Source organism: Mus musculus, chromosome 1 (genome assembly GCF_000001635.26).
Source record: "Mus musculus strain C57BL/6J chromosome 1, GRCm38.p6 C57BL/6J".
Classification (NCBI taxonomy): Eukaryota; Metazoa; Chordata; class Mammalia; order Rodentia; family Muridae; genus Mus; species Mus musculus.
This window is the reverse complement of record NC_000067.6, coordinates 46825723-46842061: the sequence shown is the minus strand read 5'-3', so window position 1 is coordinate 46842061 and position 16339 is coordinate 46825723. Positions and strand designations below refer to the sequence as shown.

At 37.1% G+C, this 16339-nt stretch overlaps 1 protein-coding gene across 5 annotated transcripts in view; it reads left to right on the top strand.

Annotated features, from left to right (window-relative positions):
- The window catches only part of Slc39a10 (solute carrier family 39 (zinc transporter), member 10), a 118233-nt gene that overhangs the window by 83715 nt on the left and 18179 nt on the right, over positions 1-16339 (top strand). For 3 of the 5 annotated variants that reach the window (NM_001356417.1, XM_006495932.3, NM_172653.3), the window contains 4 exons: positions 5911-6935; positions 9299-9506; positions 14550-14719; positions 15781-15969. In NM_001356417.1, the coding sequence (NP_001343346.1) occupies positions 5922-6935; positions 9299-9506; positions 14550-14719; positions 15781-15969 (1581 nt within the window). In that variant the 5' untranslated portion in view covers positions 5911-5921. Of the gene's footprint in view, positions 1-180; positions 315-5910; positions 6936-9298; positions 9507-14549; positions 14720-15780; positions 15970-16339 lie in introns of all 5 variants that reach the window. The other 2 variants (NM_001356416.1, XM_006495933.4) reach the window with 1 other exon arrangement.

The window sequence follows — 16339 nt, the reverse complement described above, 5'->3', positions numbered from 1 at the left end:
TGGGGAAAGCTGACTGGAAGGTGTTGTGGGAATAGAGGAGCTGTCTTTAGAACTGTTGAATTTTAAACTATTTCAAGATAAATTAAAAAAAAATTCACCTGTGTAAACTGTTTCTAATTTTTTGTTTTGTTTCATTTTTTGGTCTTTTGTTTTTTTGTGTTTTGTGTTCCTTTGATCCAGAGTTGAAGTTTATATTCTTTGGACAGTCTTAAAATAAGCATTGGTTGAATGACAACACCCTTGTAGGGAAGTGGCTAAGTGTAAAAGTCAGCCGTTCTCATGAAGTGACAACTGCTCACGTGGCCAGCACCCAGGTAAAGAGATGAGTGAACAGTGACGCAGGGTTAGGATATAGCCAGAGTGTGAGCACAGCTGTGCTGGGAGGATACAGGACATTAAGGAACTTCGTGTTTTTCTTTTCATCCAAAGAAATTGTTTTGGGATACTGTAATTGCTTAATGATGACATTGCCTCATTATAAATGAACCTTCTTAATTAGAAATTATACAAGGATGGAATATTTAAGCTTTGGACTGTGATGTTATATGCCATATCAACAGCGAAGTGTGAACACAAGTTTATGATGACAACTGCTAGGTAATTTATTGTCCAGAGCTCATCGTTCCATTTCTGGTGAGTGAAGTAGGATTATATATGCCTGCAGAGCTAGCAGAAGTCTTGCCAGCTAAAAACTATCCTTAACTATAAAATTAATACTCTCAGCATATCAAGCCTGAGGAACTCAAAAACTGAGACATAGTGGAATATTTTTTCAATGTACAGCCAAGTCCTCTGAAGGTGAACTTGTATATTTAAGGTGGAGTAGTATATAAGCTTGCCTGATGTTTTATTTATTTATTTATTTTTAATGAGGTATTTTCCTCGTTTACATTTTCAATGCTATCCCAAAAGTCCCCCGTACCCACCCCCCCAATCCCCTACCCACCCACTCCCCTTTTTGGCCCTGGAGTTCCCCTGTACTGGGGCATATAAAGTTTGCAAGTCCAATGGGCCTCTCTTTGCAGTGATGGCCGACTAGGCCATCTTTTGATACATATGCAGCTAGAGACATGAGCTCCGGGGTACTGGTTAGTTCATATTGTTGTTCCACCTATAGGGTTGCAGTTCCCTTTAGCTCCTTGGGTAATTTCTGTAGCTCCTCCATTGGGGGCCGTGTGATCCATCCAATAGCTGACTGTGATCATCCACTTCTGTGTTTGCTAGGCCCCGGCATAGTCTCACAAGAGACAGCTATATATTCCTACCGTACAGATGCTCTTTGGGAGTTAAAAAATTCTCAACTTCCATGGAATTTTTAGGAAGTTCCACAAATTGGAGGTGCAGCTAGATTTCCCAGCCTCTGTGCTGAGGCTGGTAGCTGCTTCCAGGTTGAAAGGAAGAAAAGTATAACGTCCATTTCCCCAGCTGTGAGAGTGGATTTCGCAACCTGCTGTTTTCTTTTTGTTTCTTCCCATCATCTGAGCAGGCGTCCATCCATGGAAGGTTGATGTGTCTGAATAACCAGAGCAGGGAAATTCTTACAGTTGGAATAGTAAGAGACTGTTGGGTGACAGAAAAGAACTTGCTGATTCCTTTTGGGAAAGCTCTCTGCAGAGCTTCTGAGCCTGGTCAAATGAGTGCTCCAAACACATCAGCAACCATAGTACTGAAGTTGCTCTTGAGTCACTTATGGACTTACATACCTGTTACTCTCTTTTGAATGCAGTAATTAAGAGACTCAGGATTAGAATCTTCCCAATACATTCAATTCTTTACACAATTGTAAACTATAGAGATAGGTGTCAACATAAGTCATGTATATGATGCATAGGAATATTCATTTGGTACTTTTGAGTATACACTTACTATCATTGCTTTCTAGTCATGGAAGAACAGTGAGAAAATACACATTAGAGAAACCTTGTGAAGTTTGTGCATCAGAGTAACGGATAAACTCAGACTATCACCTTACCTAGCATCTCAGTGGAAACCTGAGGTATACCTGCAGGGAGAGTGATGGACAGAGAGGAATGGGAATCATCTTTTTAATAATGATCACTAAAATCATCCATGGCCTTTCATTTTCATTAATATACAAGTAAAATTAATTTGATTTTATCCAGGTCAAACAATTTATCTCTGAATTATTCTCTTGAACATTTCAGTGCTTATAAAATAAAGACAAAACCCATATGGTTATAAAAGTGTCTTCACTGGGCTCCATGGGTGACTGTTGCCTCAGAATTCTTTCTCATTTAAACATTAAAATGTCTAGGTGGGGGATAAGCTGAATGAAATAAATAGAAGGATTTGTTTTGACTTTGCTAGCAAAGAGGACACACAGGCCAGGGAGCCTGTTGCTTTGATTAGCATGTCCCCCTACCACAACACACCTCTGCTGCTCATCCTGTTGTGTTTGAGAATTTGACATTCTATCCTTCTTTTTCATGGAGTATTTAACTTTAATTCTAAATTGTATGGCATTCTATTTAATCCACAACTGGTTATTACTGCTTAGATGTAGTCAGATACCCAGAGTTGACATCCTGATCTTGCTAATTTTCAGTGAGTCCTTTTATTGCTTTCCTAAGGCTTCTGTAACAGAGTACCTCAGATTCATGATTTAACCAACAGTGCTTTACCGTCCTACATGCCTGGAGGCTAAATAAGGTGCCAGACACAGGCTCTCAGAGATGTCGAAGGGAGAATCCTCAGTTGCCTCATTGCCCTTTCCTTGCTTCTGGTGGTTTCCAGCTCTGTGACTTCTAGTCACATCACTAAATTAAACATTTTTTAATAGTGATTTTATCAATGAGACTAAGACATTGAAGTGTTTAGATTAAAAGTCAAATCTCACTGTAGTTTTGGAATGAAATGCAATTTGCAGATTGTAAAAATTCTTAACTGCTACATGTCACAGATAATTCAACCTGATATATTCAGATAATTATAACTTTTGATTGACTATAGTATCTAGGAGTGTTTGAGAATTTTTTGGTATACATTGTTAGGCCTCAAATTTTAACTGGTTTATATCAGACTCAGTAGAAAAACTGGACTAAAACATTGCCCATAACCAAGATGTTTATGTCCCAGGTCTGAGTAGGGTGTGATAACTTCTACTTGTAACTCCAACATGATCTTGATGTTACTGATGCTATTCCATTGTTACCTCTTGTTAACACTGGATCAGGCTATATAGTGCACAGGAAAACAGTGAACACATCCGTCCTGTTAGGTGTTAACAGTTTTCACAGAGTGCTTCAGAGCATCTTCTCTCCTTTTTTTGAAAGAAAAAGTCCTATGAACTACGGAATGTGCGTGCTTCTGTTGCTCCTTCTCTTCTTTCCTTCCTTCCTCCAAAGTGAGCTGCTCCAGAGTGTAATCTCTACTGTCCAGCTGCACATGTTCATCTCAAAAGGGAAAGCTTTCTTTTCTTTTGTGTTTTAGCAATTTTTTTTAACCTTCTAAGACAGGGTTTCTCTATGAAATGCTGGTTGTTCTGGAACTAGCTCTGTAGACTAGGCAGGGCCTCAAATCTCAGAGCCTCTGCCTCCTGGGTGCTTGGAATAAAAGTTGTGGCTACCACCACCCAGCACATATTTTGGCATGTTTTAAATCACATATACGTGATAAGTATGTATCTTTCTGCTCCCATCTGCTCATGGTAATCATCTCCTACTACATGGTTTGCTTTTTAAAAGATGCTAATAAAAAGTAGTTTTATTAACTCTTTGAGAAACTCATCCAATGCATTTTGATTTTATTCACCTCCTTTCCCACTTCCTCGAAGAATCATTCCAACCTCCACACCTACGACTTGCTTTTTGTTTTTTTGTTTTTTTATTTTCAGAGATGCCCTTGGAATAGAAATCCTTAATTTTAATGTAGTCAGTGACACCAGTTTTGCTTTTCAGTGACTTCTGTCTCCTTTCTTGACGTTCTCAGTTTCTCAAGTAACTTTTTTAGGTCTGCGCTTTATAGTAACAGTGGTCAGTAGTCACATGTGACTGCTGGGCAATTGAAATATGCTTAGTCTGAATTTTAAGATGTGCTATATGTCATATTATGCAGGATGTAAAATACCTAGTTAACAAGTTTCAGATGTTAGTTAGCTAGAATGTAGCTACATAACAAGTTTGTTTCATATGTATACTCTAGAAAAACTCCAAATAACAAAACTAGCTCACATTGTATTTCTAGATTCTAGAAGTATACTTTTCAGTAGAACTTACTGTGGTGTTGATTGTATTCTTTGTCTGTGCTGTCCCAGACGGGGACCCTTAGCTGCATGTGGAGGAACGACATTTTAAATGTGGCTATGATAACTGAGAAACTTAATTTTAAATTTAAATTCAACTCATTTAGATTTGAGTACCCACATTCTTCTAATAGCTCCTCTATTGACTCTTTTGGACACTCTCCTGTTTAAGCATTCATTTCTGAAATTTAGCCTCCAATTTTTATCTGTGGTTGATTCTGTCTATGGTGTTAGATAGAGGTCAACAAGGGTATTTCTTTCTTCTATATGCAAGTTGAGCCAGCCAAATACCAAGGAAAACAATATTTAAGACTACCCTTTGTTCCTTTGGTGGTCTCCTTTTTTATTTTTACATTTTTAATTTTAAACTCTTACCTGCTCCCTGCCCCCATGCCACACAAGTTTGCCATGGCCATTCTTACCCCTGACTGTTTTCACATAAATATTAAATATACTTCATTGCTTTTCACAAAGAATTTTCCAGGCTTTTGATTGAGATTGTATTGGATCTGTAGTTTACCTATTCATAAGCATAACATAGCTATATATTTTACTTACATATTTAATTTTGCTCAATAATGTGTGACTTTTTTCTATGGGCCTTACATATGTTTTATTAGATTATGCCTAGATATTTGTTTGCTATTAATAATTTATTACTAGTTTCATGTTCTAGTTCTTCTGGTATATAGAAATATATTTGATTTTAAGTTATTCTTATATCAAGAATCTATAGAAAATTAACTTACTCTTGGATTTTTATTGTATTCAATTCTAAGCATTTGTGAATACTGAGAAAATTTTCCTGGTTTTTAAAACAATTTTACTCATTTTTAAAAAAAAATATTACTTGTGTGGATATATGTGTGTGAGTTCATTTACCCATAGAGACTGGAAGAAAGAAGATACTAGATTCTCCTGGAGCTGAAGTTTCAGCTGGTTGTAAGCTGTGCAATACTGCAGCTCGTAACTGATTTGAGTCCTCTGCAAGAGGAGTATATATTTATTTATTTATTATTATTATTTTTTAATCTTTTTTTTTAATTAGGTATTTTCCTCATTTACATTTTCAATGCTATCCCAAAGGTCCCCCATACCCACCCCCCCAATCCCCTACCCATCCACTCCCCCTTTTTGGCCCTGGCGTTCCCCTGTACTGGGGCATATAAAGTTTGCAAGTCCAGTGGGCCTCTCTTTGCAGTGATGGCCGACTAGGCCATCTTTTGATACATATGCAGCTAAAGACAAGAGTATATATTTGTTCTAACTGTTGATCCATCTTTCTAAACCCCATTTCAGTTATCTTATTTGTTCTCATATTGCTGCCCTAACCAGAACCTCAAGTGCAAGAACCAGCAAACTTCATTTTAAGCAAACAATAAAAATGTATATGGAGTCTTCAGTGTTTTAAAAGTAGTCAAAGTAGTCCTATGTCCTGAGAAGTTTGTATTAATTAAAAGGACTGTACACTAATACAATTAAATAAAAGGGGCTATTTTTCATAGAGGATATTGGTGAAAGAATGACTATAGTCATAAAGGAAATGAGATAAAATACTTGGTTAATGGATTGGCAATTGCAAAATAAGTTTTCTTATCTTGAGTATATGTTGGCATACACTAATCAGCTGTCTTTTTCAATCCCTGTAGGAAAAGTAGAAATGAAGGTGCATATACACACAAAGTTTTGCCTCATCTGTTTACTGACATTTATTTTCCATCATTGCAACCACTGCCATGAAGACCATGACCATGGCCCTGAGGAGCTTCACAGACATCATCGTGGGATGACAGAGTCAGAGTCAAGCAAATTTTCAGTGCAGGATGCTGAAAATGAAAAAAAGTACTATATTGAAAAACTTTTTGACCGTTATGGTGAAAATGGAAGATTATCATTTTTTGGTCTGGAGAAACTTTTAACAAACTTGGGCCTTGGAGAGATCAAAGTCGTTGAGATTAATCACGAGGACCTTGGCCATGATCATGTTTCTCACTTAGACATTCTGGCAGTGCAAGAGGGAAAGCATTTCCATTCGCATACCCACCAGCATTTTCACAATCATTTAAATGCAGAAAATCATACTACAACCAGTGTGACATCAAAAAGAAACCACAAATGTGATCCAGAGAAAGAGGCAGCTGAACTGCCCATCAAAGCTGATGATAAACACCTGCATGACCGCAATCACCGCTTCCATCATCGCCATCGTTTGCATCATCACCTGGATCACAACACTACTCGTCACGTTCATAATGACTCCGTTGCTCACAGTGAGCATGGGGAGCCCGGTCACAGCCCTTCACCAGAGACCAATAAAACACAAGAGCAGTCTGAAGTGAAGTCAGTGAAGGTCAGGAGGAAAGAAAAAGGGAAGAGGAAGAAAGAAAACTCGGAGGTTAATACACCAGGTTTCCTCCCCAACCATGATCACAGTGAACAATATGAGCATAACCGGGTTCACAAACTTGACCGTGTACATAGCCCTGGCCATCCTCATGCGCATCTTCCTGAGCACAGTGGTCATGAGCTTGGCCATGGACACCAAGAACTTGATCCTGATAATGAAGGTGAACTTCGACATACTAGAAAGCGAGAAGCACCACATGTTAGAAAAAGTGCAATTTATTCCACCCCTAGCCACAAAGACCAGAGTGAAGACGACCGCCAGCATGAAGTAGGTATACAAGGTGGTGTGCAGTGGTGTCTGTGGTGGCTACTCAGTAGTTCTTATAGGTGTGGAGCAGTTAGATAAGGAGAAGGTTAACCATAGAGCAGTCGCATCACAACTCAGCCATGTGGAGACTTGGGGAACACTGCTAGCAGAATTAAGGAATCAAAATCAAGGTTGGAAAATTTTAATCAGGGTTTTATTTTTATTTATTCTCAAATTTGGGTTCCTCAAGCCTAGTCTAAATATTTAAGTGTTGCTTGATAATATATCCTTTAATTCATTTTATTATTTGTTTTATGAATTCTGACTCTCCAGTAGCAGTCTTCACTGCTAATATTGTAGCTGGCTTCTAAATACCAGAAAATTAAAACATGTTTGCTCTTGTTCAACATGATCTTTTTAGAAATAGCTAACTTCTCTTGCATAATTACTAACTTATTAAAAGAAGTTACACTTCCAAGTCATTGTTTTAGCTTCTGAGTTTTTGTGAATGCATTGGGCTTCTCTTCTGTATTACTTTTTGATAAGGCCTATTGTGATGTCAGTCTTTACTGAGGCCCTTCACAGACCTGGGTGAATGCAAAAATATATAATGATTGGAAATCCCAGGCCTTCTGACGCACTCTTGTTTTTCTCCTAAATCTTCTTACTTTTGAAAACTTTTCTACCTTCAATTATGTCCACAGTTCTTTAAAGGTGTATTTCCTTTTTGGTATATGTATACCAATACTATTTTTTATTCTGATTTTGTAACAATCTTATTACAATTTAGAAATGTTTGTTTTATGTATGTTTCTATGAATAGTAAGTGGCACCATCCAACATGGGAAATAAACATGTATTGCTTTTGTTACTGCTTTGCAGTTAGGTTAGTGTGCATCTGAGTAAATTCAGACCATTTCTTCTTTGGCTATGTCATCAGATATGTGTTTCCAGCAGTTATAAACAGTGGTTTTAACAATAAAATATATAAAAATCTTAGTGAGTTTTTTAAAGTGTACTTTTATCATTGTAGGTAAGATTGTAGCACCTTCCCTAGATGAAAATGGTATGCACATTTACTGTGTGTATCAGAGCCTGAGGTCTGCATTCTCAGTCCGTGGTCTCGTCCTCATGGCTCTGAAGCCCTGACACCCAGGAGACTTTGAAAATGTCTTCGGCATTGAGTAGGGTGGTACCTCACCATTACTAAGACCTGAGAGTAGGTTTTGATTTTGTGTTTATGGTTATTTTTTGAGTTATTGATAAAATGAGGTACTATGTCAGTAATGAAGCATGCAACCAGACTGGGTAAACACAAGAGAAAAAAAAAAAGAGTTCAGTTCTCTCTCTCTCTCCCTCTCTCTCTTCCTTCCTTCCTTCCTTCCTTCCTTCCTTCCTTCCTTCCTCTCTCTCTCTCTCTCTCTCTCTCTCTCTCTCTCTCTTTCTTTCTTTCTTTCTTTCTTTCTTTCTTTCTTTCTTTCTTCTAAATTAATTCATATGAGTACACTGTAGCTGTCTTCAGACTCACCAGAAAGGGGCATTGGATCCCATTACAGATGGTTGTGAGCCACCATGTGGTTGCTGGGAATTGAACTCAAGACCTCTTGAAGAGCAGTCAGTGCTCTTAACCTCTGAGCCATCTCTCCAGCAACCAGTTCTTTATCTTAATTTTTATCTAGTGTTTACTTCATGGTAAATCCAAACTTGGGTATTTCTTTCTTCTTTGTCTTTGAAATGTCAGTGGGTAAATCTTTTTTTTTTCCTTTTTCTTTTTTTCTTTTTGTGCCAGGATTAAACCCAAGACCTGGCATTGAGGAGAGCCTCAGTTCATGGTCTTTCTCATCTTGGTTTCCCTCAGCTCACATCAGGCTAGAATTTATTGATTTATTTTTTGTCTTTTGGAGTGTGTGTGTGTGATTCTGTGTGTGTGTGTGTGTGTATGTGTGCATGTTTAATGGATTGTTACTATTTTGCTCTTATGATAATCAAACTCATTGAACTAAATGTGCCCCAGCATTCAATAAAACATTTCTTCTGCAATGCCTTTGGCAGGAAAAAATATATGTGCTAATGGATTTTGAGTCACTGATACTGCAGTTTGGTAAGGCAGAGCCCTTCTGATCCTGTATGAATCTTGGGAACATGGTTGAGTCATATTTCATGTGTTGGAATAGGAAAAAGAACTCTAGAAATTCTCTAGTAATCTAGTAGTATATCTCCCTATTTTAATTTTTTGCATAAATTCCTATGGAAAGCATGGCTCTTATGTGTTTGTATTACAGTATTTCAAGTGATATTTAGAGTATTTTAATTGTACAATAATATTTTCTGCATAATCTTAAAAACCTGCTTATACTCAGTTTGTTTTATCCGTTTCCTTGCAGTGTTTGAACGTCACTCAGTTGTTAAAACACTTTGGTCTTGGTCCGAACTCTCCCATCTCACCGGATCTATTCACGTACCTTTGCCCTGCATTGCTGTATCAGATCGACAGCAGACTTTGTATTGAACATTTTGACAAACTTTTAGTTGAAGATTTAAATAAGGATAAAACTCTGGTTCCTGAAGATAAGACAAATATAGGGGCATCGGGTAAGAAAGACTTTTTTCCTCTTTAAGGTAGTACTCATACTGTCCCTTAAATTATTTATTAAAAAGAAAGACTAAATTGTTAGTTTCATTTCAGTGTCAGATTTTAATGATCCAATCAGATTTAGATATCTATATAAGATATTGGAAGACGCCAAGAGGCTTATTAGTATTTTTATTTTATTTCCTCTGGCCCTGTAGAGGAGTGTTTTGTTGAAAACAGAGAAAAAGATTAAAAAGGAAATAGAAATCTTTTTGACAATCAGCCATAAAATGGGAACTCTGATTAAAGTTATTTTCCATTATGTTATTTACTCTTTAGCAGGTTCTGGCTTCATGAAAAGCAAAGATGATTGGATTTTAAAGAAGTAAAATGGGGAACTAGAGGCTAACAGATGGGAGTGTCTCAGGCATGCCACACGGGTGGCACGTGAACTTAGTCTTGGTTACTCTTCCTGGTTCCAGTTAGATGACACCAATACTGTTTTGAGACTGTGCCTAGGCTGGGTTGGCTGCCCAACGTAACTGTCTAGACAGCGCCACTGTGATATTCACACGGCTTCTCTCATGACATTTTAAAACTCCACCATGTGAAAATGTGCAGCTCTCTTGGATCTGAACCACTGCCATTCTTTGATAGAACCTAGAACTTCTTGTTTCCCTCTGATTTTCTTCTTTCCCTCTTTGTTTTTCTGTAGTTAGGAGTCTAATCATACATATCTTCTAACTCCATGCATTCTGTTATAAACTTTGCTTGTAGTTATCTTGTTTTTATCTGGCTTTTTGATTGTTGAAAGCTTCATTAACTTTTTGCCTATGTTCCTACCCCTTTCAAGACATCTCTTGCCCTTAAACTAGATTTATATTCTAAAATCTTAAGTGAGCTCCTCCAGCATAGAAGTTTGTGTTTACTTGTGATGGTTAGCGTTACATTAATACTTTAGTTTATTTACATTACAAACACGTATTCTAGGCATCTTTCTAAAGTCAGTTAATGTGCTTCTCCCAGCAGTCCTGTAACTTTCCATTGCATAGCTGATACTTTATCTTTTTCTCATGTAAACTGTACTGTGCCATATGATCTCTAGGTTAGAACTTAGCTTTGCTTGGGGCTCAGGCTTTCTGTACCGCTCACGTACTTTCTGCCTTTGCATCTGAATCCCTACATAAGTAATAGAAATGCCTCTTATGTAGCGTTGACCATAGGTACTGCTGTTCCTCACTCTGATTTATTAACTCCTCAAAAAAGTGAGGAGGTGGATACAGTTATATGTAATAGCACATTGACAGACTTGTAGACCTAAGAAGAAAGTTGTAAAAGCGTACTGGTATAACTATGGCTCTAAGTGTTGATTAGTTGTCAAGAAAATATACTCAAGAATGATGATAAGAACTGGATGTGGCTTACGTGCCCTGCAGTCAAAAGAACTTAGAAATCAGAGACAGGTGGCTCTGAATCCAATGCCAGCCTGGTCTACATAGTGAGACACTGTCTCTAAGAGCGGGAAGGAAAGGAAACCCTTCATCCTGTAGGCTGGAAGAGTAGAGACAGTGAGTCCACAGTTGAATTTGAATGTTCATTGTGGAAAAAATACAGTCTGTCCTCCTCCTTGACCTCACACATACTATTCCTTGTAGATGAGAGACTGTCCTTCTCACCAACACAAAAGGGGAGTCAGAGACTAAACCTAATTGAGAATAAAATGTACTTTTTCTCTATAGGGAAAAATGGAAAGTAACAAGCTTGTTTCCTTTGAAGTTAAAACCAACAGTGTTTTTATTTTGAAGGAGCCTAAAAAAATAATTCAGTTCATTGTTTTCATGCCAGGAGTGGATTAGGGCTTTTTAATTAGTGTTGTCTATGTTGTAATGTTGCCATAATGTATAGATTGAAATAAAGCTGTTGACAGGTATGTAACAAGTAATACAGGAAGTTACAGCTTATTCAATTTGAAATCCTTAGAGGAAATTGTTTTGGAAGCAAGTATGTTACAAATAGGGAATATTGATTGGTTGTTTGCAGGTGGTTTTTAGCATTGTTAGAAATGCAGCTTGAATTAATTATGTCCTGATAGATGTTAATAATTGTTAGAGAGAATGCCCCACTAGTAATTATTTTTAATGACTGCTGCACCATTAAGAAAGGTTAACTTGTTTTATATAAATCTCCCATAGTGACTCAGCTACTACCTCATTAACTTTATTCAAAGATTGCTGTAAACCAAATACCCTGAATAGTGTGCATGGTAGAAATCGTTTGTTTCACAAGATTGGCTCATTTAGTCATAGAGTTGACCCTAGCTTAATTACCAAGGGGGGCTGTGAATAGGCTGCTAAGCATTTTCTGCCAATTAAAATGCTGAAACAGTGTAGAAAACTGCCATCTTGCACATGCTTTGCACCAAGTTAATTAGAAAGTTTCCACAGATGAGCGCTTCTTTTTAAAAGAATGCATTTTCTCTCCTGGTAATGAGGAAAGGAGTTGGTGAATAACTAAGCTTGAAGACCTTTAACGTTTCTAGCAACCTAATTTGTGGACTAAGTGAAGCTTGCTTCAGACACTTAGCTCTTTTTATTACATATGGTATCTTGAGTACAAATAAAGAAAACATTTGCTAGTTGTATTTAATAGTTTGCATATTGCTTGTTAGGTATGAGTTTTCTAAAAGATACCTTTCCAGCTGTGTTATACTTTGTTTTATACCAAATAAATTGTGATTAGAAAAGGACAGTAATTTGATTAGAAATTGGAAATTTCTGCATTGCTTTTTTTCCTCTGGTGTATTTAAAAAAATTAGGAGCTTATGTAAGCTAAAAATCAGTAAACTGCCTGGAAAGGTATTTCTAAATACAGTATATTAAAAACTAAATATAGGTCAAAAGACTTGTTTGTTTTTTTTTTTTCTTAAAAAAAAGATTAAGTTGCTAGAAAAATGTATGCTCAAATTTATAGTAGTAGAAAACAGATTATTTCTTTGAAAAATTAAAAGTAAACAATTGAAGGAGGAAGTTTCTACTAGCACCATGTGTACAGGAGTGGGTTGTGCTGGTTCTAACATGAAACAGTTGTCATGGAGTATTGTCAACTATAGAAGATGTCCGGGTGTTTCTGAGTGTTTGTTTGTTTGCTTTAATGTGTATGCAGTATGCCTGCATATATGTCTGTACCATGTGCATGCCCTGTGCCCTCAGAGAAGACACGGAATCCCCTGCAATTAGAGGTCCAAATGATTGTGAATTACTGTGTCGGTGCTGGGATTGAACCCAGATCCTCTTCAAGAGCAGCAAGAGCTTTAACCACTGAACCATCTCTCCAGCTGCCTGACTTTATTATATCTTAGGACGAGCAGAAACAGGTGATAATTCACAGTTGATAAATTACTAACCTTACTGCTCATGTCTAGTGGGCTTGAATAAAGTGTAAGTCCTGTTTTTTTTTTGTTTGGTTGGTTTTTTTTTGTTTTTTCGAGACAGGGTTTCTCTGTGTAGCCTTGGCTGTCCTGGAACTCACTTTGTAAACCAGGCTGGCCTTGAACTCAGAGATCTGCCTGTCTCTGCCAGTAAATTTTGATAATTTTATGAAGTTACGTAATGTTGTCTTCATCTTTATCATAATTAGCTCACATATGCAAGACAGTCATTTAAGTTAACATTTCTTCTTTCAGGCATAATATACTTAATTTTTCTTACCTATCATCTTTTGTGTATGAAGCTCCCTTTAGTAAGTAAATCGGGGATATATATAATTCTTGGCTAAGAGTTCTCTGACAGTGCTATGATTTGATGAGAACTGTAGGATTAGAGAACTGGCTCAGGTGTCCTTACCATCCCTTCTTTGACTGCTGTGGCCAGCCCTGTCTGTCCTCTGGGATCTTATGCTTCTGGAGCAAATCCCTAGTCCCATGCATAATTTTGACTTTTTAAAATAGCTAATTTTATGTTAGATTTTTTTTTTTTACCACAGTTTTTAAAAGTTAAGCCAATAAAATGGGAATTTTTTTCTTCCCTTTTTAGTGTTAAAATATAACAATTTGATCTTAGTTATTATTAAGTGTACAATACACTGGTGTCAAATAGACTCATACCAATACATCTACAACGATCTCTACAACTCTTCATATTGCAGAACTGAAACTTTATTCCCATTAAACCATAGTTTCTCATCACTCCCACCATGCAGCCTCTAGAAATACTGTATCTGTATTCACTAAATACTATGAGGCCAGCATAATGACCCAGTAGCAAAGCCAGGCAAAGACCCTATGTGGAAATTAGAGCCCAGTGTTCCTTACAAACATACATGTAAAGTTTCTCAACAATATACCAAAGATCAACCTTCAAAGTTTCTGATGAGAAATCTGCTGATAGCCCCACTGGGGAGCCCTGTTGTGTGATGGGTGAGTTGTTTCATCTTGTAACTTTTAAAGTTCCTCTTTGTTTCTTGGGAGTTTGCGTATATTGTGCCGTAGTGTGGATTTCCTCCTAAAATTCATCTTCCGTCTTCCCTCTACTTTTATATTTCTGCTTGTTGTCCGTCAACTTTGTGACGTGTTTAGCCTTGCTTCTTCACATACTCTTTTTTGTTGCTTCTTTCTGGAACTCCATTGTGCATGCCAGTCATTGTGATGGTGACCCAAAGGTCCCTTGCAGGTTGTACTCACTTTTGTCAGCCTGTTTTCTTTCTCTCTCTCCACCTCAGTTACCATTGTCCTGTGTTCTAGGTTTGTTGTTTCTTCTGCCTCCTCAAACCTGCCTTTAGATCCTAGTAGCCGGTTTTTACTTCCTTTATTATTATTATATTTCACTGGCTTCAGGGCTCCTTTAGTATTTTATTTAGGTTTTCTGCCTCTTTATTTCCATTTTGTTTATATATTGTTGGCTGTATATCATGGTTTTGTTCTGCTTTGGAGCACAGTGATGTCATAAGCTTTCTCATATGTGGGCTAGGCAAGATGGCGTATCTCCTTGACTCACTTATCTCCTTCCTATTGGCTTTTTAGAGCTTTCCTTTTGTGCTGTTGACTAACGCTGACTGTTTCCCTACAGCGTGGATCTGTGGCATCATATCTATCACCGTCATTAGTCTGCTTTCCTTGCTGGGTGTGATTTTGGTTCCCATCATCAACCAAGGATGCTTCAAATTCCTTCTCACGTTCCTTGTTGCACTAGCAGTAGGAACAATGAGTGGAGACGCCCTTCTGCATCTACTGCCCCATGTAAGAAATTGTTTTAATCTGCCAAAAGATACAAATTTGTGGTACTAGTGTTGAGTGTCCTTGGGTAGTGTTGCTATGTACTTGTACTTGTACACTGTATTTATACACTAATAGTGTACACAAGTTTGCTAAATTGTATGTTCTTATAGGTTGAAGTTTGTTTTTCTCATTTTTGCAGTTTTAATTGAAGTATTTTTAAATAAATTGAATCATTGGGTTTTAAATGGGACCAAGAGTGAAAGGTCATCTGATCTTTCTATACATTAAGAAAACTGTTAGAAAAGTGCATATGGTATGTTGTAACGATGGTATATATAGCCAGGAGGGTACAGTGGTGAACTGCTTTGAAATAGCTGGCGATTTTGTTTTATTTTTACTAAGTATTTGTGATTAAGTGGTATTAATTTATGTTTACAAAGGACTCATTAATTTTTGTTATTTTGGGTTCATTCACTCACTAGTATTTTTCTAACCCTTAGAGGCATTTGTTTATAATGAAGTATAATAATGTCCAGGTAATAAGCCAAGGAAATTAACTGCAAGACAACTTTATATACTGTCAATGAAGCACTTTGAGATTTAAAAAGTTATGAAACCTTGAGCTCATAGAAGGTGAAACTAGAGGAACGTGAAGGACGAGGGAAGGGCTGGGTGGGGGTTGTATTGTCAGTGGTTCATAAGTTATGTTATGTGGGAGATGTAAGCTCTGCATATAAGGGGACTGTAGGTAAGGATGAAGTGAAGACAGGTGGAATATAGGTAAGGATAGTGTGTGCGTGCTTGTGTGTGTGTATGTGTTAGTGAAAGGACTCCAGAAGTTTTTTCACCGTAAAGAAATGATAAATGTTTAAAGAAACTTAATATGACTTAAACATTGTATAATACATGCATGTATCAAAATATTCATGAAACCCGATAAGTCTGTATAACTTTTATATACCAACCAGAAGCTTAAAATTAGATTAAAAATTTTAAATCTAGAGGATAATCTTTCTATGTCAATAAGATGTTGCAGTCAAAAATCTGAAGTAATTTGAGTTATTTTCTTCATTATCTAATAGTCTCAGGGTGGACATGACCACAGTCATCAGCATACGCACGGACATGGTCATTCACATGGGCATGAATCTAAGGAGTTTTTGGAAGAATATGATGCTGTGTTGAAAGGACTTGTGGCGCTAGGAGGCATTTACTTACTGTTCATCATAGAACACTGCATTCGAATGTTTAAGCACTACAAGCAACAAAGAGTAAGTGCTGCTCACAAGGTTGTTTACTTAGGTACAGATCTGAAGAAAAAGCACCTCTTTCTGAACACATTTTCTTAACTATGATGTTGGTGTATAGTGTATCTCTATTCTTTATTTTTCCTGTTTCTGATCTTTGTCACTTTGTGCCATTGCGTTTACTTTGGCATTTATAATCAAGATACAGCAGTGTCTGAGATAGCTTGTGTTTCATCATACCTCACAAGTTAAGAAGAATGGGAAAAGCTGGTGACCTGTTTTTAAATAAGCATATATAAATGAAAAAGAAACTGGTCTCATCAGTCTATCTTACAATGAAGTTTTTTACATAACACCTCCTTTAACAGAAATACTTCACTTGTAGTAGAAGTAT